Source organism: Prunus mume, linkage group LG4 (genome assembly GCF_029339155.1).
Source record: "Prunus mume cultivar Tortuosa linkage group LG4, ASM2933915v1, whole genome shotgun sequence".
Taxonomy (NCBI): Eukaryota; Viridiplantae; Streptophyta; class Magnoliopsida; order Rosales; family Rosaceae; genus Prunus; species Prunus mume.
The window spans coordinates 27,329,473-27,355,532 of NC_142701.1; the positions used below are offsets into that span (position 1 = coordinate 27,329,473).

Sequence of the window (26,060 nt, forward strand, 5' to 3'; positions counted from 1 at the left end):
TCAAAGAGAAAAATACGACGAGGGAGAGAGTAATTATTTGTAAAAATATGGTCCTCAGGAGAGCAGTATTGTTGTCTCTAATATGCAAATATTTTATTAAAATAGGAACATCTATCGACCTTCTACCAAACTAATGGTGACTGTATTGTTGGAAAAACTTGCAGGTGTTTGACCAGAAGAACTAACAGCAGCAGGTATGGAATTCTTGTGAGTTGAAAAGGCAGGTTCCTTGGACGGTGGAAGTGATGTGGCTTCATTGGCCTGCAGCATACGAATTACAGAAGACATTGTTGGTCGATCAGCTGGAGCTTCTTGAACACACAAAAACCCTACATGGATACACTTCAAAGCTTCATCAGGGGGGCATGTTTCCCTTACTGATGCATCAATCACCTCCATTCCTCTACCTTCTTTCCACAATTCCCATGCCTAATTAAGATTTAAAATAATTAAACTTCAATTTTACGGTTAATCACAAATTTACAAGGCACACAAACAGAAAGGAACATATATAGTTTAAAATTATTTATACTTACCCATCCAGCAAGAGTTGGTGAATGTTCAAAGCGATAAAAAGCAGCATTCCTCTTTCCACTTACAATTTCCAACAACAACACTCCAAAACTAAACACATCTAGTTTCTCAGAGAAATGGCCATATCTTGCATACTCTGGTGACATGTATCCACTACATGAGTTGATGGTAGAGAGGTAAGCAATAGTAACGATTGCATAAGGTTTAGCAAATGAATGAAAACATGCCCTGCATATAAATACTTACTATGTGCCAACAACCCTATTGGTATTTGCTTCAGTCTGATTTATTTCGAAAATCTTAGCCATTCCGAAGTCTGAAATTTTGGGGTTCATTGCTCCATCCAACAGCACATTACTTGCTTTCAAGTCCCTGTGAATGATTTTCAATCTAGAGTACTTGTGGATATAAAGTAGTCCCTGCGCAATACCTTCTATAATTCGAAATCGTCTTCCCCAATCTAATTCTGTATTGTTAGATGGAGCTGATAGGACAAACCATGAAGAAAAAATGAGCTAATTAAGTGTTTTTCCTTTTTCTTTTTTTAGATGAAATGCTGGACGGATGGAAAAAGATCTTGCATCACATGACTTTTGACGTCCGAGAAATCAACAATGTCAAACAATCAAATCTTAGAAGGAATGAGGACATACCAAACAAAAGTTTGTCCAAACTTCGATTGGGCATGAACTCATAGATCAAGATGAGTTCGTCCTCCTCAATACAGCAACCCAAGAGCCTAACAAGATTGGTATGCTGTAGCTTGGCTATAAGCTTTAACTCGTTCATAAACTCCTGATGTCCTTGAGCTGACTTCTTTGACAGCCTTTTTATGGCTACTTCTTGATTTTCAAGCAACACCCCCTGTAGTGGAAGAAAAATTCCACACGAAGTGAACCACCATTTTACCAATTCTACTTAATTAGGAAAAAGGTTATTAGGAGAACAAGAAAAGAAATTATAATATTTATGAAAGAACAACATTAATTAGCATTACAAAGTGGTGAAGTGTCACCTTATAAACAGGGCCAAATCCTCCCTCTCCCAGTTTATTCGCTACACTGAAGTTGTTTGTTGCAGCTAAAACTCTCTTTAAACTGAAGAGTGGTAGTTCTGCATCATTCTTCGCAGCTTCAGCTCTGGCTTTACTTATAGTCTCACTCATACTGCCTTCCGTGCTCCCTGTTTCATTCTTATTACTAGAGCATCGGTTGTTTGGAAAACTAGAATATATGTGTTTCTTCTATTCATCCCAAGTATTTCTTCCACAAGAAATAGCCAAGAACTAATGTAATCAATACCCCTGTTGCTGACGCTATTCCAATTACAGGGGACTTTTTCAATACATTATGGGAATGACTCTTAAGACCTGCCAAGAAAAGAAAAGGAATGACCAATAAAATAATTGCTGTAAGCGTCATTTCTGGACAACTACTGTCTGCTACGGATTCTAATTGACAAATCCATGCACAAAAAACCAAAAGAAAACACAAAATTTACCTAGTTGGGAGCCATGAACACGAATATAAACATCATGCCCATAATTTTGTACACTCGGAGAATCAACAGGTTGATTATATAGAATATCCATCAAGTCACCAAACCATGTCAGACATTTCCTAATGCTTCCTGCTGTCACATTTGGATAAGCATAAGCTGTGCAAGAGCAGTTCTGGAAGCATTTAGATTCACATGCACTCATACTCATATTTTCTAACAGAACAGCATGATCTGGCAGTTTCAACTTAGAAAATTTTGAAAACCCATCTTCTTTACACATCAATGCTTTCTCTCGAACAATTCCCCTTGTCCCATTGTTCTTGGAATTTTGGCCGAAAACCTGTCAAACACTTGCATGGTGATGAGAGGGTTTCATTTTTATCATTGCAGGCACCATATGGACCAACGATTATAGAAATCACATGTATCAACAGGCTTCTTCCACCATGAAAACCATTTTTTACTGAGATCTAGCCACAGAAGCAGCTCAATCTGCCCATTTGGATTCAATATTACCCTCAGTTTGACTGAATTATCTGAGACACCATAAGTAACGTAAACCTCTTCAGTATCCGAGTTGTAAGTAAGGAAGTAAGCAGTTCCATTTAACGATGGAGCATGATCACCATCAACACCAAAGTCTGTGTTCGTCTCCTTGCCAACGTAGCATTTTCCTTCCAGATAACAAGCTGGCCAGGCACTTAAGGATCAATTCCTGAGGTAAACTTTCCGGGTTGTGGATCATCAAGTGCTGCCCAGGATGTAAGGGCCCTTCGTTTGCCCGTCCTTTTATTAAAGCTAAGCTTCATGTTAGCCAAAAATGTGTCAGAGGGATTATCGAAGCTCTGCCACAGAGTATCTTCTCCAAATCTAAGTTGAAGATCTCCATTATCTACTTGTACACCAGTTCTCCCATTCTTTGCTGAAGCAGGTACTGATGTATTAGAAGACCAGATAACTTTTCTAGTCCCATCCACAGTGTCCAACACCACTAGATTCCCATCACCGCCGAGTGTAAACACACCCGGAGAATCAAGTGGGGATTCTCTGTTTGCTACCCATATTATTGGTGTCTTTGGGATTTTGTTGTACCATATACCAAGGAAGTATTTGGTAGAATTATCAGGACTGAAGAAGCCTAATGCAAAGGTCCCAAGGGAAGAAATCAAGGTCTGGTTTCCAATGATGGATTTTCCTGGTCCTAAATTGTCTTGGCTGATACAAATTGGCAAGACAAGAGATAGAAGTAGCAAAGCAAGACGAAGATTGAGCCACTCCATTCAGCAACGGAGAGACAAAGAAAGAAGAAGAAAAAATTTGTTCTTGCCTCAAAACTAAAAAAGAATAACTATAATCTGTGCTTACTAAAACTAATGAAAGTTAACACCATAATTGCGTTTCTTCCATTCAAAATAGGCACCATGTTTCTCCAAAGCACCTGAATTGCATCAATTATTATGCTGAAATTAATGTATCATATTTACTAGAAATTTGTTGGGACAACAGGAGCTGAGATGATTACCATTATCTCCAGATCTACTATTTCCCAAGCCACTCAGGTCCCGAGTATGAGTGAGACCACCCGTTGTGCTTTATCACCGTGCTAATCCGAGATTCAGAAATAATAACACCACAAAGCCAACCACAATTGAACAACTTAAAATAAACAAGGAACAAAGATAGTACCCAAAAGATTAGTGAGGTTCGGCAAAATCATGCCTATGTCTCCGAATAGAGTACTTCACTATAAGAATAATAACAATACAAGATACATTGGAATTAAATCAACATAAGCCAAACTCCAAACCCCTATACGCTGACTCACAGTATTTCCTAAGACCTCATCTCTCACAAGAGTTCTGTACTCTCTTGCTTTCCTCTGGGTCTTTCTCTCAAGTCAAGCCCGTCTTTCACTTTTGCATGCACACCCACCTCAAATCGACCAGCTGCTGCTAAATATTATTGGCTGCTTATTCAACCTTCGTACACCTATGTCGGTAGCAACAAAATAAAGACCAAAATGTCTTCAACTTCAACCACTCATTTAGTGCTACGTCACTTTTCCTAAAAGCCAATTTGTCAAAATTACAGCAGAACGCACACATCAAAATTATATCAGTAAACCACAATACAAAAATTCAGTAGAAACATATGTTTAGGTAAAACTGATTCAATTCTATTCATCTCCATAATGAACTATTTATATGTTTACATAGGGTTTTAGGAAACAAAATAAACTAGGAAACAAAGTCCTAATTGTACAAGAATTAGTCAACTACACTAATTAGGAAATCACTTTCCTGAACCCACGCACACGCCAACCTCCCCCTCAAGTTGGGCATAAATGTCACCAAGGTCCAACTTGCTCAGCGTCTGAAATACTGGCTTGAAACTACTTTCGTCAAGATATCTGCCAACTGATCTTATGACTTTACAAATGGGAGCTGAAGCGTCTTGTCTTCTAATCTTTCTTTGATGAAATGCCTATCCACTTCAACATGTTTCGTTCGATCATGTTGAACTGGATTATGAGCAATATTAATGGCTGCAATATTATCGCAATATAATTTCATGGGTTTTTTAGGCTTAAAACCTAACTCCGTTAGAACATGCTTAATTCATAACAACTCACAAACACCATGTGCCATACCTCTATATTCTGCCTCCGCACTTGATCTTGCAACAACATTTTGTTTCTTACTACGCCAAGTAACAAGGTTACCTCCTACAAAAGTAAAGTAACCTGAAGTGGATCGTCTGTCTGTTTGGGACCCAGCCCAATCCACATCTGTATACCCAATTACATCCAGATGTCCTTGCTTTGAATTCATTAACCCTTTACTAGGAGTTGATTTCAAATATCTCAAGATGCGATTCACTGCATCTCTATGAACTTTACTTGGAGAGTGCATAAATTGGCTTACAACACTCACAGCATATGCAATGTCCGGTCTCGTATGTGACAAATAAAATAACCTCCCAACTAGGCGCTGGTATTGCTCCTTGTTAGTTGGTTTATGATCAGTACACTCACCAAGCTTGTGATTTTCCTCCATAGGCGTATTAACTGGTTTACACCCTAGCCTCACTGTTTCAGTTAATAAATCCATAACATATTTTCGTCAAGACAAGAAGATACCTTGCTGTGATCTAGATACTTCTATCCCAAGAAAATACTTAAGTGTACCAAGATCTTTCATCTCAAACTCCTTATATAAGTACTCTTGGAATGCTTTTCTTTCGTCAGGATCATCACCTGTTACGATCATATCATCAACATATACTATCAAAGCTGTAATTTTATTTTCCTTATGCTTCAAGAACAAAGTATGATACTTTGTTTATATCCGAATGCCCTCATAGACTTTGTCAACCGCCCAAACCATGCTCTAGGTGACTACTTCAAACCATACAAAGACTTCTTTAATTTGCACACGTAGTGTTTCGATTCGGAACTCAAGTTTTGACATTGAATTGGTGTAATGGCTAATCCAAGTTTGCAACAAGTGATATCAAGATTCGATGCAGTATTGATTTTGCTCTTTGGAGCAAGCGTCTCCTGATAATCCACTCCATATCTCTGAGTATATCTTTTTGCCACAAATCGAGCTTTGTACCATTCGATTGATCCATCTGCCTTCAACTTAATGGTATAAATCCATCTACAACCCACAATTTGTTTGCCACTTGGGAGAGGAACAAGTTCCCATGTGGGATTCTTTTGAAAGAGCTTGCATCTCATCATTCGCCGCTTGTTTCCAGTTCGGATCCATCAAAGCCTCTTCTATACTGCTTGGTGTAGACAAAGAATCTAGTTGCTTGATCAACATGGCATGTGGTGCAGACAATCTATGAGTGGAAACATGGTTGCTAATCGGGTACTTCACTTCAGCTTTGGGATCCGCTTCATATTGAATCTTCGAGATACCACGATTCTTACGAACATGTAATTGGTATGGTTGTAGATGTATCTCATTAGATGGATTGTCTGAAAACAAATCAGTTAAATATAAATCTTCATGTAATGTTCTGGGATGTTACAGGTTGTAGGTTCAAAAACACCCATGAGAGATAATTGGTTAAATGGTACAGAAACTTGAAGCAGGCATCAATACATCATTCTTCTCCCTTGATCGGGTGGTGGGTTGTGGGTGAGAGACCAACGTGACCGGTCATCAAGACTTTCGTGCATAGTTTTCTGGGTGGTATTTAACAGTCGGTTAGTGCATCTTGAGCTGTTGGATGACATAACGAATCCTTCCGGTTGAACTGATCATCAGCATTATCTAGACTACTTTGTGCAGAACTCCCCCAGAAAAATACATTTCTTCTTCTTGAAAAACCACATCCATAGTGATGTAGAGCTTCTGAGTAGGTGGCTGATAGCAGCAGTACCCTTTTTGATGTTGGGCATAGCTAATAAACACGCACTTGAGTGCTCGAGGCTCCAACTTGTTGCGCTGATGTGTATAAAGGTGAATGAAAGTTACACATCCAAAGACTCGTGGCTCCAAATAGGGAGTGGAATGAAGAGCAAAAAACTGACGAAGGGCTTGTAATGGTGTTTGGAAGTTCAAGACACTGTAGGGAACCCGATTAATAAGATACGCAGCTGTGAGAACCACTGCTTCTCCCCAAAAAGAACGAGGCATTTGAGCATCAAACAATGAAGCTCGAACCACTTCTAACAAATGACGATTTTTGCGTTCTGCTACCCCATTTTGCTGAGGGGTATATGAACATGTTCGCTGATGTTCAATTCCATGAGCTTCTAAAAACTGACAAAGATCATGATCCACAAATTCACCCCCATTATCAGAACGAAGGATCTTAATTTTTGCATGAAACTGAGTGTCTACCATCTTATAAAACTGTTGAAATGTGGTACACACCTCCCCCTTGGTTTTGAAGAGAGAAATCCAAGTCATACGTGTGCAATCATCAATAAGGTAACAAACCAACGAGCACAGAAGGAGTAGAAATGGAGCAGAACCCCAAACATCAGAATGAACAATTGCAAACGGCACCGTACTTTTATTCATATTCAAAAGGAAGGAAACTCTATGGCCTTTTGCCAATTCACAAACATCACACTTAAAATTAAAATCTGAAAGTTTACTAAACCATGAAGGAAACAACTTTTTAAGGTATCCAAAGGAGGCATGACCTACAAAGCCTAGTAGGTGTGGGGTTTTATCACTAAAGGCCTCGGTTTTATTAGTAGTAGAACCATTCATTATATTTTGTATTTTATTTAGTCAAGTTTCTAATGTGGGACTCATATTCTTCAACACGCCCCCTCACGTGGGACCACCACATAGTGGGCCACACGATAGGAGCCAAGTCCACATCGGAGTCAATCATTCAAGCCCAACACGTCAGCACCATGTATTAGGTAAAGGGTAGGGGTAAACATTCAAGCCCAACATGTGAACACCACATATTGGGTAAGGGTAGATGCCCAATTGAGGCCCAGTCAATCAACCTGCTCTGATACCAAGTAGAAATATATGTTTAGGTAAAACTGATTCAATTCTATTCATCTCCATAATGAACTATTTATATGTTTACATAGGGTTTTACAGGTTTAACAAGGAAACAAAATAAACTAGGAAACAAAGTCCTAATTGTACAAGAATTCGTCAACTACACTAATTAGGAAATCACTTTCCTGAACCCACGCACACGCCAACAAATTCATGGCAAAAAGAGTACTATTGTTTTCACCTACCTGTATTATTTTTCCACACACCTTATTTTTAAATTTTTAAAAACAAATTTACCCATTTGTAAAATAACTTCTAAGGACAAATTTACACTTTTCTCCTTATTTGTCTTGTTTCTCTGAGCATAGAAGCTCAAGAGGAAAAAAAATCCAGGTTGACTCTTCTTTGCCGTATCACTCACTCAAGTCAAAGCATAATTCCTCTCATCTTACTTTTCTATGTTTCTTTTCATTTACTGTCTTGTGAACCATTTGAAAAATTTTGTACGTGGGTTTTTCTTATTTATCCAAAATAAAAAAAATAAAACTAAAATTTGTAGGTGGGTTTTTATAAATACAAATTTATAAATAAACCCAATCCTAGACATGTGTTTATAAAAAAAAACCCAAGCACTATTTAAACATAGAAACACACCAAAAATCAACAATTGTATATTTTTTGGGTGTGTTTATAAATGGGTTTTGAGTGTGTGTAATGATGGGTTTTGGGTGTGTTTATAAACTGTTTTGGGTGTTGGGTTTTTTTATAATTTCAGCCCCCATTTTGGGTGTTTTAGTGAAACTCCCTTTTATTTTTGTATTTTTTAATTTTTTGGATGCTTGTGGTTCAATTTTATTAAGATTTTTGGTCTGTTTGCTTGAATTTTTTTTTTTCTTGGGGTTAAGGCTACAGGGAAATTTAATATTTGTGGTTTTAGTATTATAGGAATCTGAGCTTCGAACTTTTGCTGGTTTCTGAAGCTAATTGGAACAAAATTGGGGTTGTTTTGAGCTTGGTTTTGGGATGCGAATGCGATGCACCTGTCAACTCTCTTCATAAATTCCAAAATAGAATTGTATATTATACTCAAGTCTGTCTTTCTTGTCGCATATGTTAAAATTCAAAGTTGCAATTGTGAATGACAGTAAAAATCAACATTCTTCTTCCCACTTACAATCTCCAACAACAACACACCAAAGCTAAAAATATCCAATTTCTCATAAAAATGGTCATAGAGTGCATATTCGGGTGACATGTAGCTGCTGCACAAACGATAGAGAAGTGAGCAACAGTAAAGATTGCATAAGGTTTACGTGAATGAGAAACCTTTGCTCTGTATACTTACTGTGGGAGCAAATTTCCCCACGAGAATATTCGATTGGAAAGATTCCCCTCTCTTCTTCGTCGCCTCTTTCTTCCTGCAAAATAGAACAAATAAGAGGACCACACCCGGGAGGTGTTGGCCAAAAGCCCTCCGATGCCTAAATTAGTTCAATTGAATCGTATAACAAACAATAGCTAATAGGGTACGGAGATATGTTTATGGTGTAAAATGGGCGACCGAAGCCTTATGTAAAAGAGAGAGAGAGAAAGAGAGAGAGAGAGAGAGAGAGAGAGGAGGTGGCTAGGGTTTGTGAGAGGAATTTTCTGCAGAGTTTCAGTAGAGATTTCAGACGTACCTCAACCTTTGTGTGTGGCCATCCTTTTATAGTGGTTTCAGAGGAAAGAGATTATTCCTCCCCAATTTGGAATTGATTTGATTAATTATAGGGATTTGATTTATTAGGGTAAATCAAATCCCTTATTGTGGTAGGTAACAAACCAGTTCCTAATTTAATTAGGTAACTCCTCATTTAATTGGGAATTGTGGTATGAATCAAATTAATTCTCAACCTAATTAGGTAACATTCCATTTAATTGGGTAATCCCCAATTAAATTGAGTAACTCCCAATTAGGTTGAATAATTTTCAATTAGGTCAAATAATCCCCAAATGGAAGGAATTATTTGACGTAGGGTTCGATTTAATTCGGTTCCTAAATGCCCCACTTCATATGCGTGGTGACATGTAAGAGATGTGAATTATCTGTTACTGTCTAACTGTAACTTAGCTTTCTTCAAGAAGTTGGACTCCTTTTGCAGATTGGATTCCCAATTGGAGTGAGCTTTTGACTGTTCTTGGAGTTGGGTTCCTAGTAGGAATGGGCTTGCGATTCCTTCTTGACCTAGGATGCCCAACCTGTGTAAATGCAAGGCTTCTCTCCACTCTTCTTCACATCGCAAACTTAACTTCTCTACTTTCTAGCTTGAGGGAGATCTTGGAGAATTTGTACTGCTTGTCGAAGAGAGGAGTTGACGTGCATCCCAAGGTAAGTCGAGCACGTATATTTCTTTTTCTTCGTCTTTTCTTCTTTTTTGCGGTGAAGGCCACTTGGTGGATCAGGCTGGTTGTCGCGTGACTAGTGGCTGAAGGTTGGAGCGGTGGTGGTCGGTTGGTGGTGTTGAGCAAGTATCGAGAGGAAGTTGGTGGTCCTGCCCCCGCCTGGATGTTGAGAGATGGAAGCATAATGGTCCATACATGGATGATCTGCTGGCCGGGCGGAGGAGTGTTCGCTAGACTCCTTCAAAAGGAAGGCTAATGTCAAGTATTCAAGAAATGAAGCTGCAACTTCTTTTGGCGAAGATCGTCCCGTTGAGGAAGAAGCCAAGGATCCCTTCTGGCAGAAGACTCAAGTAAAGCTGTTCCATCGTCATCTGCCGAGGTCAAACATCTCGTTGGTGTAGATAGCAAGAAGGTTGGTGGTATGCAGCGGTGTTGAGGTGTTACTCGCTCCCTCTGGAGCGCTCGTGCGATCTCGTTTTGCCGAGCATCAAAGAGATGCAAATATTCATCTTCGAAGTTGGAGTTGTTTGCATCGGTCAAAGGATGAAGATCGGGCGGGAAGTTTGCTCATGATCCAATTGTTGAGTCACTTGCAGTCAAGTGTGGAGTTGATTCAGCATCATTGACTTCATTCAAGGTGAGGATGGCGGCAACTAAGGAGGCGAGTCATCTCCCGAGGCGAAGGGCTCTTACGCAGCGTGCACGTGTGATCCTAAGGTGGATAAGTCGACCTGCGGATGCAATTTTGTTTGATCTACTCAAGATGAACTTTCTGTCAAGTCCATCTGCTTGCTTCAAGCTAGTTGATCATATCCATCAGGCTGGTGATCTTGAGATAGTCTCAAGTCTTTCCTTGGAAAAATAAAGGGAAGCAACATTTCATCTGCTTCAAAAATGAGTAGTTCTTGCTGTTGAAACTATCTGAAACTCGTCTGTTGTTGCCCCATATTCTGCTGCTGACTTGGTTAGTCGAAGAGATGCCTACTTCCGTCTTGAGTGCGAGAATGCATGAATGCATATAAGCTGGGCTACTTGGACTGCTCAAATGGAAATAATCTCTTCTATGCCATTGGAGATGGAGAGATCGAGATGCTCTGTTCTGACTTCTTCATATGTAGAGTGAGCAGGTTAATGCTGTGAACATGGAAGGAGCTGAAGAGCAAGCGGTCGAAAAGGCGGTAGTTGAAGAAGATGAAGTAGAGGAGGATGCAACAAATGAGATGAGGTAGTGCGGATATCGCGGATTAGGTAGGTGGAGCTGCTTGAGAACACGGTGATCGATGTGTAAGCCAGAGGTTGTAGATCGGATCTCTTGCTAGCGTCTGAGTAAATGAAGACACTTTTATTTCTTTTCAGCTTGTATGTGCTTTCTTGTGTAGAATAATTAGTCTTATCTGACCGTCTTCTCTTTGTTGTACTTGGCGGTTAGTCAGCTTGACATTATGGAAATTTCAGTTATTTTTTCAACTTCAATTTGGCTATTGACTTGTAAACTGCTTGAGTAACCCAGCCTGTGTTTTGATTGCACATCTCCCTTTGGAGATTTATAAGTGCCTAAGGTCCCCCTTGAGGACTTCAGACGTGCTTTGCATATCCTGTAGGATGGTTCCCCTTAGGAAGTTGGCGAGTGCAGGGTCCCCTTTGAAGGACTCAGTGTTCTGCACATCACTGTAGGATGCCTTGGTCGTCACCTGCGTCTCCTAAAGGAGGCCTTATAGGGCAACAACATGACTATCCTGCCTCCCTTAGAAAACGGATAGCAACTTGGATACCTCCCTTAGGAAGCATGGAGACCTCCCTCAGGAAATTCATGGCGCACTCTACGTCTCCCTAAGAACACTTCTTTACGAGCTGAGTCTCCCGTAGGATGCTTTTGGTCTACACTTCTTCACGTGAATTTTGCAGAGAACCTCAAGTGTTTTAGGGTACTTTATGCAGGTAAGATGAGGGCTGGATTATGATCTGCGGATGAGCTTGTTGTCGTGCATGTAGTATATTACAGCCTTTTGCTGGACTTTTCTAGCTTCAGACTTGTCCGTTGGCAGGTTTCCATTCATCAAGTAGTCGATGATGGGGTCTTGCCAACTAGGGTCCTCGTCAATCTGCATTGTGTCAATCGCCTCTACTTCTTCAATGCTTGGTCGGTCAAGGTGTTTTGAGGATGGAGCGTCTGAATTGTGTATCCAGGGATGACCCTAGGCTCGCTAGTGCGTCTGCATCGCGTTCTCGCTGGGGTACTGTTTGGGCTAAATTAGGCCCAACACTAAAGAGCCCAGAGTAAAAAAGGCCACAAGGTCCAGAATCTAACAAAATAGGAATCGAAGGCCCAGAATCCATAAGGACCCAAGTCCGAAATCTATCAAAAACATAACAAAACTTGGGCCTCGGGAAAACAGAAAAGAGAAATCAGCCCAGGGCTCAAAACTGGGCTTGGCACAATTAAAAGGGACAGACCCACGTGACTAAATCTAAACCAAAAACTTTGAATTGTCAACAAATTCAACTGGGGTTGACAAAAGCAAACAGCTAGGAGGAGACATCTCTTAAGCTCTACCATCAGAAGATCAAAATCCCTTTTTAATATTTAGGGATATTGATTTCACTCCAGAAAAGGGACCATCTTTCAAGAGATAAGCAAACTTCAATCTCATAAAAAGATAAGCGAGAAGCGAGGGAGCTGTTCAAAATGAAATCAAACTAACCATCAAGGTTTCGATTCTCAGAAAGGGGCAGTTGGAATTTAAGAAGGATTAGGTTCTCTTTCAAGAAAAACAGGGAAGTGATTGCCTTTGAACTGACTATTGAGAGCTTATTTGCCAGAATTGATAAAACCCTGTTTGTGCCTAATAAAACACGGTCATGAACTGATTGAAGGGACTTCCCTTCGGCCCTGGCGCTTGTCATTTCGTCAAGCATTTCGCCCTCCTAAGAGCAAAAGAAAAGCTGCAAAGGTAGAATCCCCTCGGCCTCGCGACCACAGTTTTGAAGGCCAAGGTGAAGGCCGCAAAGATATGGTCTGAAAAGTTGTGATTGAATCACCACGTGACCTCAGGGCCCCACGCTCCATTTAATGAAGTAATGCCTCTGACAGCGGCAAAACCCACTAGTCACAAGCATTTCAATGCATGAGAGTAGTGAAGTCAGGATTTGGTGATGGGAATCGGGGTGGTTAGCGCGGAACATTCTCACCGTAATCTTGACTTGAGTCGGATCATCAACCACGATCCGAGGGCATTAAATCGTTCCATGGCGGCGAGAACCCACGATCGAGGCGGTGGTCGATTTGCCGAGATTTATGGGGGTCATACCACCATGCTTCTCAACCCCAGACCACCATGCTCCACGATCCCAAATGCAGTTGGCTACCCACTTGCCCGACCGGGCTCTCCACATGAGTCTTATGACCTCGAATGTCCCTCCGGGACTCCTATAAATACTAAGCTCAGGACTACATTCAAAGGGTTCAAACACCAAACCAAAAGCCTCTCACGGAGCAAATTATATTTTCTATAATGCACTTTCAATACCTTTATTTGCTTTCTTAGGAGTAGTGGTAGACTGTAACGAAAATCCATTCATCAATATATCATACGACCCTTGATTTTCAAGGCGCCGGAGCACCACCTCTGTTATCGCCTTACTCACCCCATATATCATACGACCGTCGCTCTCCGAGCAACGCGCCAGAGCACCACCTAAAAACCCACCACCAACACCACCACTAAAGGCCTTAGCTCGGGCGTGAACCTAACGGCGAGATTCGTTCCTCACTTTCGGTCTGTCGTTTGATTAGGAGTCAAGCGCCGCGAGCGCAACATTTAAACCATCTTCTACGAACCTCATCATCATCTCGGCTACCGGTGGGCCGTGCTATGCCAAACACAACCACCACATTCAAAGGAGGGCGTCCGTGTTGGCGCACATCCCGGCGAGCACAGGCGCGAGATTTCTGAAGGACCAACAAACCCCCTTCTTTACATTTGAAAAATGAAAGATCTTTTGAAATTACAGCATTATTTAGAAAAAAACCCTGCCTTATGCATTTCTTATAAATATAAGAGGGAGTGAACAGGGCAAAGGACAATCAATTCTACACTTAATTCATCAATCAAACAAAAAGACAAGAAATCAATCAAAGGCTCACTCGAACTCCAAGAGAAACCGGCTTTAGATCAAAATTCCCAAAGTTCAGACTTAGAAAATAAGTAATTTAAAACGAGATCTATCTCGTTACAAATTTGGTTCAGCAAAAGCCAAGACAAGCAGAGCTTGAGTTTTCTTAAACATGAAAACCTCAACAAATTTCACATTGCAGTCCTTAGCACACTGAGTCCTCAAGAACAGTCAATGCACTTCGCCCGTGAAGAAGCGCTGATTCTGCCCACTCAAAAGCCTCACAAAGCTTGAAGTAGATTAAAGCTCTACAAAATTGAACTTTGTATCGATTCTAATTTGAAGCTTAGCGTTGAAGTTGTTGTGATTCAGTCCGGACCTGGATATATATGCGCCTAGCGGATCGAGCCTTCTATCCATGTAGAAATGGGTTCAATTTCCTTTTAATCTTTCTAAGCGTTGATATGTATGTTTCTAGTTTTGTAGCAGCGCCTCTACCTACAACAGTCAAGTTCTATCAACTATTACAGCGCCAGAACAACCGTTTTATCTGAGATAAATTATGAAAGTCCTCACTAGTGGAGGCATGAAAAGAACTTACTTGGGAGATATTCCTCACAATGTCGTTTGTTTAGAAATCAGTAACTAGGGCGCAAGTTATCTATTCTAGAAAAGTGCGCTAGAATCTCGGTGCTAGCGATGCACACTCATACACCAAAGAAAGTGACTTGTTGACAGTCAATGGTTTCAAGGCGGTGGGAACTTTGCCCTTCCATCTCGGGAGTAAACACAAAATGGGTGAGCATTGTACTTGTCGGATGGTGAAGGTAGGAACGCTAACAAACTCTTGGACTTTGTCAAAGTACAAGATCATCCTCAATAATATGATAGCCATGATGCAATGGCGGGTTAACAGCGCCCGGAAGAACCGTGAGTCCGCCATGGCGGTAATTCCAAACCCAGATCTTGTAGTCCAACTTGGCCTTCCTTAGGGCCCTCCACCGGGACTAGCATGGCCATATCGAAAACCCTCTCATTGCGCGGATAGTCAGGGTACCAAGCATGGAGATCCAGCGGAGAGGGATGAGCCCTTCCGATCGAGCGAGGCCCTAGTCGGCGTAAGGCCTGCACTAGTTCAGTGAACCAGCGAGCCTCGGCCCATTCCACAACTGTGGCCCCATGATCGCCTTTAGCAGAGCCACGGCGGTGTTGCCCTACAGGTCCGAAGGATGGATCCTAATCCGTTCCCTCCACCTGCAGAGATAGAGGAACAACCTTTTGCTAACAATGAGAACGGGCTAAGGCAACCGGAGGAATCATCGGACCTAGAAGAACAGGAGGAACACGAGGAGGAAGCTGCCAGCTATATAGGCTGAGCCGGGATTGACTACACCCAGCCATAACAAGGGACGAAATCTTCCCACGTCAATGCTTTGAATGATGTGGGGGCATTACAAAGAATGATTAGAGATGATGGAACCCTGAAGCCAGGAAAGGAGAAAGGCCCACCTACAGAAAGCCATATCCAACTTATATTAATCAGATACCTCTATCTCCAGGTTTCAAGGTGCCAAACTTCACCTTGTTCAACGGAAAGGACCCTCATGCTTCATCAATTGAGCACAAAGGCAGGTTCTCTGTCTCAGTGCATAGCCATTGAGAACAACCCTCTGTTGAAGTTAAGACTTTTCGAGAATTCTCTTTCGGACAAGCTTTCACAGTACACCAATGCCCGACCAATTACATTGGACTTGGGAGCAAATGGAAAGTGTTTTCCATGACTATTATTACAGATTTGCCGTAAGTCACCATCGGTGATCTTGCTGCCCTCAAGCAGTGAAGATGAACACTGCCAAGATTTCATAACCAGGTTGAGCTCAAAATGAAGTCGGATCAAAGACACTTCATCTAGATAGCTCAGCCGCTGCCCTTAAAATCTCTACGAGAAAAAGATTTGATGGAATGTCTTTGTTTGGAGATGTGGCGAACTGGGCCAGGTGACAAAGCATCCAAATATGAGGAATCGCCAGGAAGAACAACAAAGGAGGAACTCCTTCAAAGGTACTCTACTATAAGACCTGCTTTTCTTCATCCACCTAGTTGAGGTAGAATCGTAAGAGGAAGCGGAGGAGTAAGAGGAAAGAGATATTGCAGTGGCAGAGATGGCAAAGTTAAAACATCCCATCAGCTGCAAGGCCCTTACAAAGCCACCAAATGATCAAAAGCCCTCACCATTCACAGCAGGATTTGTTCCAAACAAACCAACACATAATAAGATTTATTCCTTTTATCTAACCAAGGTGGATGTTTTGTTTGATGAGATGTTGCTACATAAAGCAATAGAAATACCCCACAGGATGCCCAAGCCTCAAGAACTCAAGGGCAGGCAGTATTGCAGGTGGCACAACTGTTGGAATCATTCTACCAATAGTGTGTTGTTTTTAGAGATGTTATACTGGTGAAGGAATAACAAAGAAGAAGGCTGTCATGAGAAACCTCCATCAATCAGATCCTTTTCCCCAACCACAAGTCAACATGGTCAACTTAAATTGGCGTAACAAAAGAGGAGCAGCCAACGATGTGGCTAGATCCAACAGAGGCGTAATAGTCTCAAGGGAAACTATTGAAAGACCAAAGCAACTATCTCAACGGGTAGTGCTCTGCAGCAAGTGCAAGTGTGAAGTCGAGCTAGAAGTGGTCCCGACAGACAGAACACCCACTGAGTGTTTTTGCAGATTGGAACCTTATCCGAGATAGAGCCAGGCGAAACACTATCCAGCCCGCCTGGCAGCGAGAGGATGACAGAGCAGCCCAAGAAGGAAATACCAATCAAGATGCCCGGAATGAGAAACCTTTGGCGCTATCATAGAAGGTAGGTGGTATTCTATCGGAAAAAGTGGCGGATCAACTATGGAGTTAACCGTAACTGAGAAAAGGAGAGGTTCAAAGGCGTATCTGCACAAGCCTTCTATCCATCCTGCCTCATCCTCGGATAATCAACTTAAACCTCCACAACCACAAGGAAAATCCGAAGCTATTCCAGCAGAAGGACAAGAAGGACAAGCTATTCTAGGTGAAGTGAGGTAAGTCTTCAGATTCTAGAAAGCTACTTCGCACTCCTCATCTCAAAGCTTTGAAGAATGGCATGCATTTATCGGTAGATCTCGAGAAGAATCGGTTGAGGGCCGCTATTCGCCTGGGCGACTTTGTATTTCCTTTACTGTGAAAGGCGACTTCATCTCAAGAATGGCTTTGATTTGACGTGGGTGTGCCTCGATACCTCGTTGTATGACTAGGTATCCCAAGAATCGGCCTGAGGATACACCAAATATGCATTTACTCGGGTTGGGCTTCATGCGATCATCAATGTAAGTGCATCAATGCCTCGGTGAGATTTTGATGTGATCTCGCATGTTTTGGGGCTTTCACTAGCATGTCGTCCACGCAGACCTCCATAGTTTTGCTAATCTGCTCCTTGAAGATTTTATTCACGAGTCTTTAGTAGGTTGCTCTGGCTTTAGCCCAAAGGACATGACCTTGCAAAGTAGGTCTCTCTCTCGATGATGACAAGTTTTCACCTTGCCATCCTCGTGCATCAAGATTTGGTTATAGTCGAAGCGGACATCCATGAAGTGGAGTAACCGACAAGGTGCCAAAAAGTGGAATCCACGAGTTGGTCGATTCTCGGCAATAAGAAGTTATCTTTAGGGTATGCATTGTTGAGGTCATGCAATCAACGCAGACTCTCAATTTTCCTTTTTCTTGTTTTGCCACTGAGCAACAGCGTTGGCCACTCACTCCGAGTAGGAGACCTCTTCGATGAAGTCGGCGAGGAGTTTGTTGATCTCAACGATGATAGCGACCACTCAAGAGCAAATTTGCCTCTTTTCTATGCCACTAGCTTCTTATGGCGAGGTTAACGTGGAGTCGAGACAGATGATGTTCGGTCGATGCTGTGCATGTTTGATGGCCACCATGCGAACATGTCTTTGTTGTTGTGGACGAAGGTGGTCAGCTCCACCTTCGCGTCTGGGCTTAGGCGTGAGCCAATCCGCGCTTTTCTGTCAGCCGGTCAGGATCCAAGGGTATTAACTCGACGCGTCCTATTCGGTTCTCCATCCTTTTCAGGAGAAATCTCTGGACAAATTTCCTCGGCTTGGTCCTGATGCTTTGATTGCTATAAGGGAGCAAGATTTAATTGTTCAACCTCCTTCATATCTACCTGGCTCACAGAGAGGAACTGCGTTTGTTTGCTTTCCTCGTCATTACTCGATAGCTTTTGATTTGGACCGACACCGCCCTCAGAGATTGGGTACCGGATTTTTTGATGTGTAGCAAAGGTGATGGCGTTGATCTTGCCGATCCATGGTTTGCCTAGAATGCCATTGTAGGGTGAGAGCTCATTAATGACCATGAATGTTTGTGAGCTGATTACATGTGAGGAGTAGAAGTCGAGGTCTATCGTGCCCACGATAACCCATTAAGCCACCGATCGATCCGGCTGATTTGTTGATCTTTGTCTCCAAGCCCATCTGGCGATTGACCGCGATTGGGATATGGCGCGCCGCTTCGTCAATCTGCGTGGGATTGGCCGACCATGGCACTCGGGCGATTTGAATGCTGATGACAAGGGCATCGTTATGTGGCATGTCAAGGCCAATCAGATCTTTCTTTTGGAAACCGATCACATGATCGTCTTCTGCTCATAGAAGGTCCGTCGAGATTTAGGAGATCACAGTGGCCTATTTGATCTTCCTCTTCTTTTCCTTGCTGGTCAGCCTAGACTCCTCAAAGTCAGCTAGGATTGTGTTAATCCTTATGACCTTTTGGGCGGCCCCTTGGTGGTGTCACGATCTTCAATCCTGATGGTCGCTTCGCAATGAATTTCGTGTCATCTCTCACAAGTTCTTCAAGGTGCGCTTTCCAAGCGAAGCAGTTGTTCAGTAGTGTGCTCGTGCGTCCCATGGAAGGCACAATATTTTCTAGTATCCTTTTTGTTTGGATCTCCTTTCAAGGGTGGCGATCTTCTTACCCAAGGTTTGTCTTTCACTTAGGCTAAGATTTGATGTATGGGGATGGTGAAGTTGGTGTAGTTCTCTACTGCCGTAATGTCTCCTTGTGGGTGTGACTCTGCTCTTATCCTTATTCTTGTTGGTAAACCTATCGCTTCTTTGGCATGCGGCCTTAGTCGGCTGATCTTCCTGCTTAGTAGACTTCTTTGGCGATTTGATCGCCATCCCGCAGCGCGTAATGTTTCACACGTAGACCTCTGCCGAGTCCGGCCGAGGATAGTCACCACGGCATTTGTACAAGTTGTGTTCAAATTGGAAGGCCTTTGGAAAGCAGATGACGCGATTCGGTTGTTACATCCTACAATGTTGGCATTTTCTTTTGAATCTCTTGATGTAATCTCGGCGGATTCGCGACTTTTGTGCGTGCTGGTACTGTGGTCGTGGTTCTTCTTGATTGTCCGGTAAGAGGTGTATTCTTTGGTGAAGACGTAAGCCGACTTCTTGAAGGCTGGCGATTGACCTGATGGTAGGTGTGGAACCGTCTGGCTGCTCCTCGCAAGATCATTGTAAATACCTTGCACATCAAGCGCGCATCGTCGATCTTATGGAAGATCATGACACTTTGAAGTGTTTTAGGTGGCTCTCGGATCGAGTCCCTTTGAAGTATGTAAACGGCGTTGAGAATCGCCGGGAGCAGCCGCCGATTTCAAGGTGAGAGGCGAGTTCGCTTGGTCCATCTCTCACGAGTGCGCCTTTGAAGTTCCCGCCGGTCTTCAAGTCTCGGTCAGTCATTCACAAGATTCTCAATGTCTTCCGCACACATTGCTGGTCGATGACGCATGGCACCTTCGCGATTTGGGCGAGCGTCGACCGACTTCCTCTTTAATTGGCGTGGTCGACCTTCTCGCATGTGCTGCCTAGGGGGCGTGTTTGTGGACTGCACTTGTGAAGGATTTTCTATAACTTTTTGACGACTCTTCGAGAGTGAGTAGTGGAGTGGTCCTCGTTGTGAGGGTTATCCAGTTGACCTTCCCTAGGGCCTAGCCTTTCGTGAATGCTCCTCTATGAGTGGACAGCTAAGCGCCTTTCTTCACGCACCCTCGTTGCGATGGTTGTCCAAGCTAACCTCCCCGGGAGCCTAGCCTTTGATGTACATTTCCTCAGGCCCAGCCTTTCGCACACGCTGTTCCTTAGGCTCAACTGATGGGTGACTTCATCTACTCTGAGTGTGGCTCGCGGATGCTTGCAACATGTCAGCAGGCCGATCACGTTGTTGTCCCTCTCCTTGTCTCCTTACTCTTGCTCGACCTGCTTGGTACCGTCTAGCTGTCTATCGGCTTGTTCGTCCATCCATCTCTCTTCGCCTGGTTATCCAAGGCCAAGGTTTTGAGCCAAGCTTATTTGGTTGAGGAGATGCCTCATTAGATTGCTTTGGTCGTCCATTCTCTGAGCTAGCTAATCAACTCTCATATTAAGGTTTGCTTGACTTCGTGGATCGTGAGGAGAGAGAAGTGTGTGGAGCCCAATTGCACACGGGCTAGAGTTTCATTGGAGGTGTACGCGGGAGTGTGCGTTGAGCATGGAGGCAATGGAGGCAATGCTTGAAGTTGCTCCAAGATCGGCTCTAAGTCGGCGGTGGTAATGAGTCCACCTTGATAGGAGATTCCACCATGCTCGGCGGCAGTGTCATGAAGGTGGCTGGGCCTTGGCTTGGTGCGGCCGCAAGAGGTGCAGGAATTCCAGCCACTATTTGGTGGTTCACGGAGGTGATTTGCGGCTGCAAGGAGCTGTCCCCATGGTTTGGTGGCTATCCGGTTGCTATAGCAATTGTTTGGAGAGGTTGTGAGGCACCCGGAGGTGGTAGGATGACATAGGCAGCCACCGGGGGCTGTTGGAACTCGCTAGGGAGCTGTTGGGCAGCTTTGTTAGCTAGGGAGGCTGCTGCAAAACACTAGCAGCAGCTGTACCTCGCAGTGGTAGCGAGGTTTCGGCCGCCCGGAGTGCGCCACGGTGGTTTTGCTCCTAAGGTGTTTGCTTCCAACCATGGTTGTTTGGAAGGCTTCGGTTGATCGAAAAAATTGGTTTGGAGCATTAAGTGCTGCCCAAGATGTAAGACCCCTCTGTTGGCCCGTCCTTGTATTCAAGCTAAGCTTCATGCCAGGCAAAAATGTATCAAAGGGATGATCGAAGCTCTGCCACAGAGTATCTCCTCCAAGTCTAAGTTCAAGATTTCCATTATCCATTAGTACAACAGTTGTTGCCTTCATAGCTGAAGCAGGTACTGATATATTAGAAGACCAGATAACTTCTCTTGCCCTATCCATGATGTCCAACACCACTAGATTCCCATCACCGCAGAGCGTAAAGACACCGGGAGAATCAAGTGGGGATTCTCTGTTAGCAACCCGTACTATTGGTGTCTTTGGGATTTTGTTGTACCATATACCAAGGAAGAATTTGATAGAATTTTCAGGACTGAAGAAGCCTAATGCAAAGGTCCCAAGGGAAGAAATCAAGGTCAGGTTTCCGGTGATAGATTTTCCTGGTTCTAAATTGTCTTGGCTGGTACAAATTGGCAAGACGAGATAAAAGTAGCTAAGCAAGAGAACCACTCCATTCAGAGCCAGAGAGACAGAGAAAGAAGTAGACTAGTGAAAGTTCACACCATTATTGTGTTTCTTCCATTCAAAATAGGCATCATGTTTCTCTAAAGCACTTCAATTGCATCAATTGTTAAGTCCAAATTAATGTATCAATATTAACATATCTTTGTTGGGACAACAGGAGCTGAGGCGTTTACCATTTATCATGTCCAGATGTACTATTTCCCAAGGCACTCAGGTCCGAAGTATGAATGAGATCACCTTCCATTAGAGGGCAAAAAAATTCTGACTTCTAGAATGATGCCTCCCTTCTACCACCTAATTTTGGCTAGCTTCTATGTTCTGATTGATTTGTACTGGCTGGTTGTTTAGTTTGAAACAGAGAAAATAAAAATTTTGGAACCCAATTGACTTGTGCGTTCACATAAGTTACATTAGATTACTGCAATTTGGAACAGGGTAAATCATATGAGCCTTGCTTCTTGAACATCAGTGCTTGTACCCAAAAGTTCCAAATATTACTGCACTGATACAAATTACACGAAAAATGCATCCTATATAAAATTTCATGCTGATTCACTAACTTGACAACAATGATGAAGATAAGAGGCATAAGAACAGCTTTGGCTACCGACCATCTTCTAATGTGATGGTTAACTCATTGTTAGAGAATGTTTCAGGTTTGCTTGAAGAAGAAGCCCTGCTACTTCTAGAAGGGTATCATCGCCTAACAATAAAGGCGGGTTGTTTAGGTGCTGGAATAGTTGCAGTTTCACTGCCTAGCATGAAACCTACTTGTGACATGGTTGGGCGATCACCGGGATCTTCTTGTACACATAAGAGCCCAACATGGACACATTTTAAGTACTCAATTCAAGCAAAATCTTTTTATTTTCCAACGATTACAATAATTTCACTTTGTCGCTCAGAGGGGTGAAAAGCCTAGAGAGTCAGAGAGAAAAATACGACGAGGGAGAGAGAGTAATTATTTGTAAAAAAATATAAAACAAAACATAAAAAATGTAATCTTGGGTTTTATAAATAGGTGAAATGGTATTTTAAAGAGGCTAGCAACACCAGCCCCTAGATTAAATCGAACGGATGTAACAAGTTTGGACCTCACAGGTCCTCAAAATATGGTCCTCAGGAGAGCAGCATTGTTGTCTCTGATAACCAGGCATTGTTGTCTCCTGCCCAAGAAATCACGTCAAGAAGACAGCGATCAACCGAGGCTCTCGAGACCATGATAACCAGGCAAGTAAGAACAGAGGAAGTGAAGAAGAAACTGAAAGGTTCTGGATTTCTTTATTGATTTTCTCTATTGATTTAATACAATATTAGCTGGCTCAGTATTTATAGAGTTCAGCTTTTGGCCGAATACATGAGCGGTCAATGACAAGCTCTAAACTAATAACAAACTCACTTAACTAACTGACAGCTGGCACACCAGCTTAGGACTACTTGGCTAAACTTAATGTAACTCTAACAGTCTCAATTATGCAAAGATTTTATTAAAATAGGAACATCTATCGACCTTCTGCCAAACTAATGGTGACTGTATTGTTGGAAAAACTTGCAGCTTAGAACTAACAGCAGCAGGTATGGAATTCTTGTGAGTTGAAAAGGCAGGTTCCTTGGACTGTGGAAGTGATGTGGCTTCATTGGCCTGCAGCATACGAATTACAGAAGACATTGTTGGTCAGCTGGAGCTTCTTGAACACACAAAAACCCTACATGGATACACTTCAAAGCTTCATCAGGAGGGCATGTTTCCCTTACTGATGCATGCAATCACCTCCATTCCTCTACCTTCTTTCCACAATTCCCATGCCTAATTAAGATTTCATTAGGTACCATTCACTTTAATTGCAAACTTGAAAGGATTGAAGACAGAAGGACGACATATACATACTAGCTAGAATAATTTCCCAACCAGCAAGCGTTAGCGTAGGATCAAAACGATGAAAAGAAGAATTCCTCTTTCCACTTACAATCTCCAAAATCAATACTCCAAAGCTGAACACGTCCGATTTCTCAGAAAAATTGCCCAAGAGTGCATACTCAGGTGACATGTAGCCGCTGCACATGAATTATAATGGTAGACAAAGTAAGCAACAACAATTAAAGACTAACATTTTGCATCATCAGGTTCAGTACATGAATAATGCAAAAACATGTGCTATATATGTCTACTTACTATGTCCCAACAACCCTGTCGGTATTTGCTTCAGTTTGGTTCATCCCAAAAATCCTTGCCATTCCAAAATCTGAAATTTTTGGGTTCATTTCTCCATCCAACAGTATATTACTTGCTTTTAGGTCCCTGTGAATGATTCTCAATCTGGAATACTTGTGGATATAAAGTACTCCTTGAGCAATGCCTTCTATGATTCGAAACCGTTTACCCCAATCCAATTTTATCTTTTCATATGGATCTGAATAAACAATACATTTAAAAAGATGTTGCAAAAATTAGCTAATCAAATTTGATGTCCAGGAAATCAACAACATCAAAGAATATCTCAAAGGTGATGAACATGTATATACCAAACACAAGTTTGTCCAAACTTCGATTGGGCATGTACTCATAAATCAGTATCATTTCCTCCTCTTCATTACAGCAACCCAAGAGCCTAACAAGATTGGTATGTTGGAGCTTGGCTATAAGCTTCAACTCATTCATGAACCCTTTTATGGCTACTTCTTCATTTTCAGGCAAAATCCCATGCAGATAAAGATATTAATGAAAATTTTTTAAAGACAAGTAGACAAATTTAATATCATATTTATGAAGAACAATGTAATTAAGGAAGTTTCACCTTATAAACGGGGCCAAATCCTCCCTCTCCAAGTTTATTAGCTTCAGAGAAGTTGTTTGTTGCAGCTAGTATACTCTTTAAACCCGAAAGTGGTAGTTCTATACCATCCTTTCCACCTCCAGCACTACCATTATCTTCATTTCTCGAAATTCTCTTCCATAAAAGATATCCAAAAATTGCTGCAAGCAATCCTGTTGTTGCTGAGACAATTGCAATTGCAATTACAGCCCACCGCTTCTTGAAGAAATTTTTAGCATGACCCTTACCACCTGCAAAGAATAGAATGAAAAGGCTCCAAGTTAGTAATTATGGTAACTTTCTAGCCAAAAGAACTGATTTTGCTTGTTTAATAATGAAAAAGGAAAAAATTAATCGACATGCCTTGAAAATCATTGGAGCCATCCTCACTAACACGAATAGGAAGTGTTTGATTATGTACAGAATCCACCAAGTTACCATACCATGTTATGCACCTCATAGGACTTCCGGCAAGCTCCTAGCTGCCGGTTTCATTGAAGAGGTCTCCTACTCGGAATGGCTGGCTAACGTTGTTCTGGTGGCGAAACAAGAAAAGGGAAAATGGAGAGTATGCGTTGATTATACCGACCTCAACAAAGCATGCCCTAAAGACAACTTCCCATTGCCGAGAATCAACCAGCTTGTGGATTCAACTTCCGGCAACCAGCTGCTCAGCTTCATGGATGCTTACTCCAGCTATAATCAAATTATGATGTATGATGATGACAAGGCGAAGACCTCTTTCATCATCGAAAGAGGGACCTACTGCATACAAGGTCATGCCCTTTGGGCTGAAGAACGCCGGAGCAACCTACCAAAGTCTCGTGAATAAAATTTTCAAGGAGCAGATCGGCAGAACCATGGAGGTGTACGTGGACAATATGCTCGTTAAAGCCCTGCCGGGCAGACCACCTTAAAAACCTCACCGAGGCGCTCAACCTACTCCGCCAATATCGCATGAAGTCAATCCAAGTAAATGCACGCTCGGTGTATCGTCTGGCCAGTTCCTAGGGTACTTAGTGACGCAACGAGGTATCGAGGCACACCCGCGCCAAATCAAAGCCATTCTCGAGATGAAGTCGCCTTCCACAGTAAAGGAAATACAAAGCCCTGACGGGCAGAGCAGCGGCCCTCAATAGATTCCTTTCAAAATCTACCGACAAGTGCAGACCATTCTTCAAAGCTTTGAAGAAGGGACAAAAAGACAAATGGGACGAAGAGTGCGAAGTAGCTTCTGAATCTAAAACCTACCTTACTTCACCTCCTCGCCTCAAAGCCAGCCTCGTGAAGACTTGTTCGTACTGGCAAGTCTAACTCGGCCGTCACCACCTCTCATCCGAGAAGAACTTAGCCCAACATCCAATATTCTACACGCCAAAAGCTCTCTCGATGCAGAGACTTACTACCCAAATTGAGAAGCTCATTTGGCCCTTGTGGTTTCATGAGAAAGCTGCGACCTTATTACCTAAGCTCACCGAGTCATCGCATGACCGACTTTCCTTTGAGATCAATCCTTCATACCTGATGCTTCTCAACGACTCATGAAGTGGGCTATAGAGCTAAGCTAACACGACCTCCCTACCGGCCAAGACT

At 42.5% G+C, this 26,060-nt stretch overlaps 1 protein-coding gene and 3 pseudogenes across 3 annotated transcripts; all 4 read right to left on the reverse strand.

Moving 5' to 3' along the window:
- LOC148918318 (G-type lectin S-receptor-like serine/threonine-protein kinase B120) lies at nucleotides 1–1,839 on the reverse strand. Its single transcript, XM_089049857.1, has 5 exons — nucleotides 1,550–1,839; nucleotides 1,188–1,398; nucleotides 781–1,018; nucleotides 537–687; nucleotides 1–429 (listed from the first exon to the last, which is right to left on the reverse strand). The coding sequence occupies exons 1-5, from the start codon at nucleotides 1,697–1,699 to the stop codon at nucleotides 112–114; spliced, it is 1,068 nt and encodes a 355-aa protein (XP_088905983.1). The 5' UTR covers nucleotides 1,700–1,839; the 3' UTR covers nucleotides 1–111.
- Nucleotides 1,764–3,999, reverse strand: LOC148918319 (G-type lectin S-receptor-like serine/threonine-protein kinase At4g27290; annotated as a pseudogene). The gene is made up of 2 exons (XR_016125947.1): nucleotides 2,035–3,999; nucleotides 1,764–1,903 (listed from the first exon to the last, which is right to left on the reverse strand). The product of XR_016125947.1 is annotated as a G-type lectin S-receptor-like serine/threonine-protein kinase At4g27290 (transcript).
- A 458-nt stretch (nucleotides 4,000–4,457) lies between these two features.
- Nucleotides 4,458–5,090, reverse strand: LOC148918320 (secreted RxLR effector protein 161 pseudogene; annotated as a pseudogene).
- Nucleotides 5,091–23,125: 18,035 nt separating this feature from the next.
- On the reverse strand, nucleotides 23,126–24,313 carry LOC148918321 (cysteine-rich receptor-like protein kinase 10; annotated as a pseudogene). Its single transcript, XR_016125948.1, has 4 exons — nucleotides 24,178–24,313; nucleotides 23,828–24,065; nucleotides 23,547–23,709; nucleotides 23,126–23,461 (listed from the first exon to the last, which is right to left on the reverse strand). The product of XR_016125948.1 is annotated as a cysteine-rich receptor-like protein kinase 10 (transcript).
- Nucleotides 24,314–26,060: the final 1,747 nt, after the last annotated feature.

Excerpts from the sequence above, each read along its gene's own strand:
- LOC148918318 (XM_089049857.1), bottom strand. The coding sequence starts at position 1,699 with ATGAGTGAGACTATAAGTAAAGCCAGAGCTGAAGCTGCGAAGAATGAT. Across the intron at positions 1,019-1,187 it reads TTTGGACAAACTTTTGTTTG|CTCCATCTAACAATACAGAA; the intron begins GTATGTCCTCAT and ends TTGTCCTATCAG. Across the intron at positions 688-780 it reads AATAGGGTTGTTGGCACATA|TGGATACATGTCACCAGAGT; the intron begins GTAAGTATTTAT and ends CAACTCATGTAG.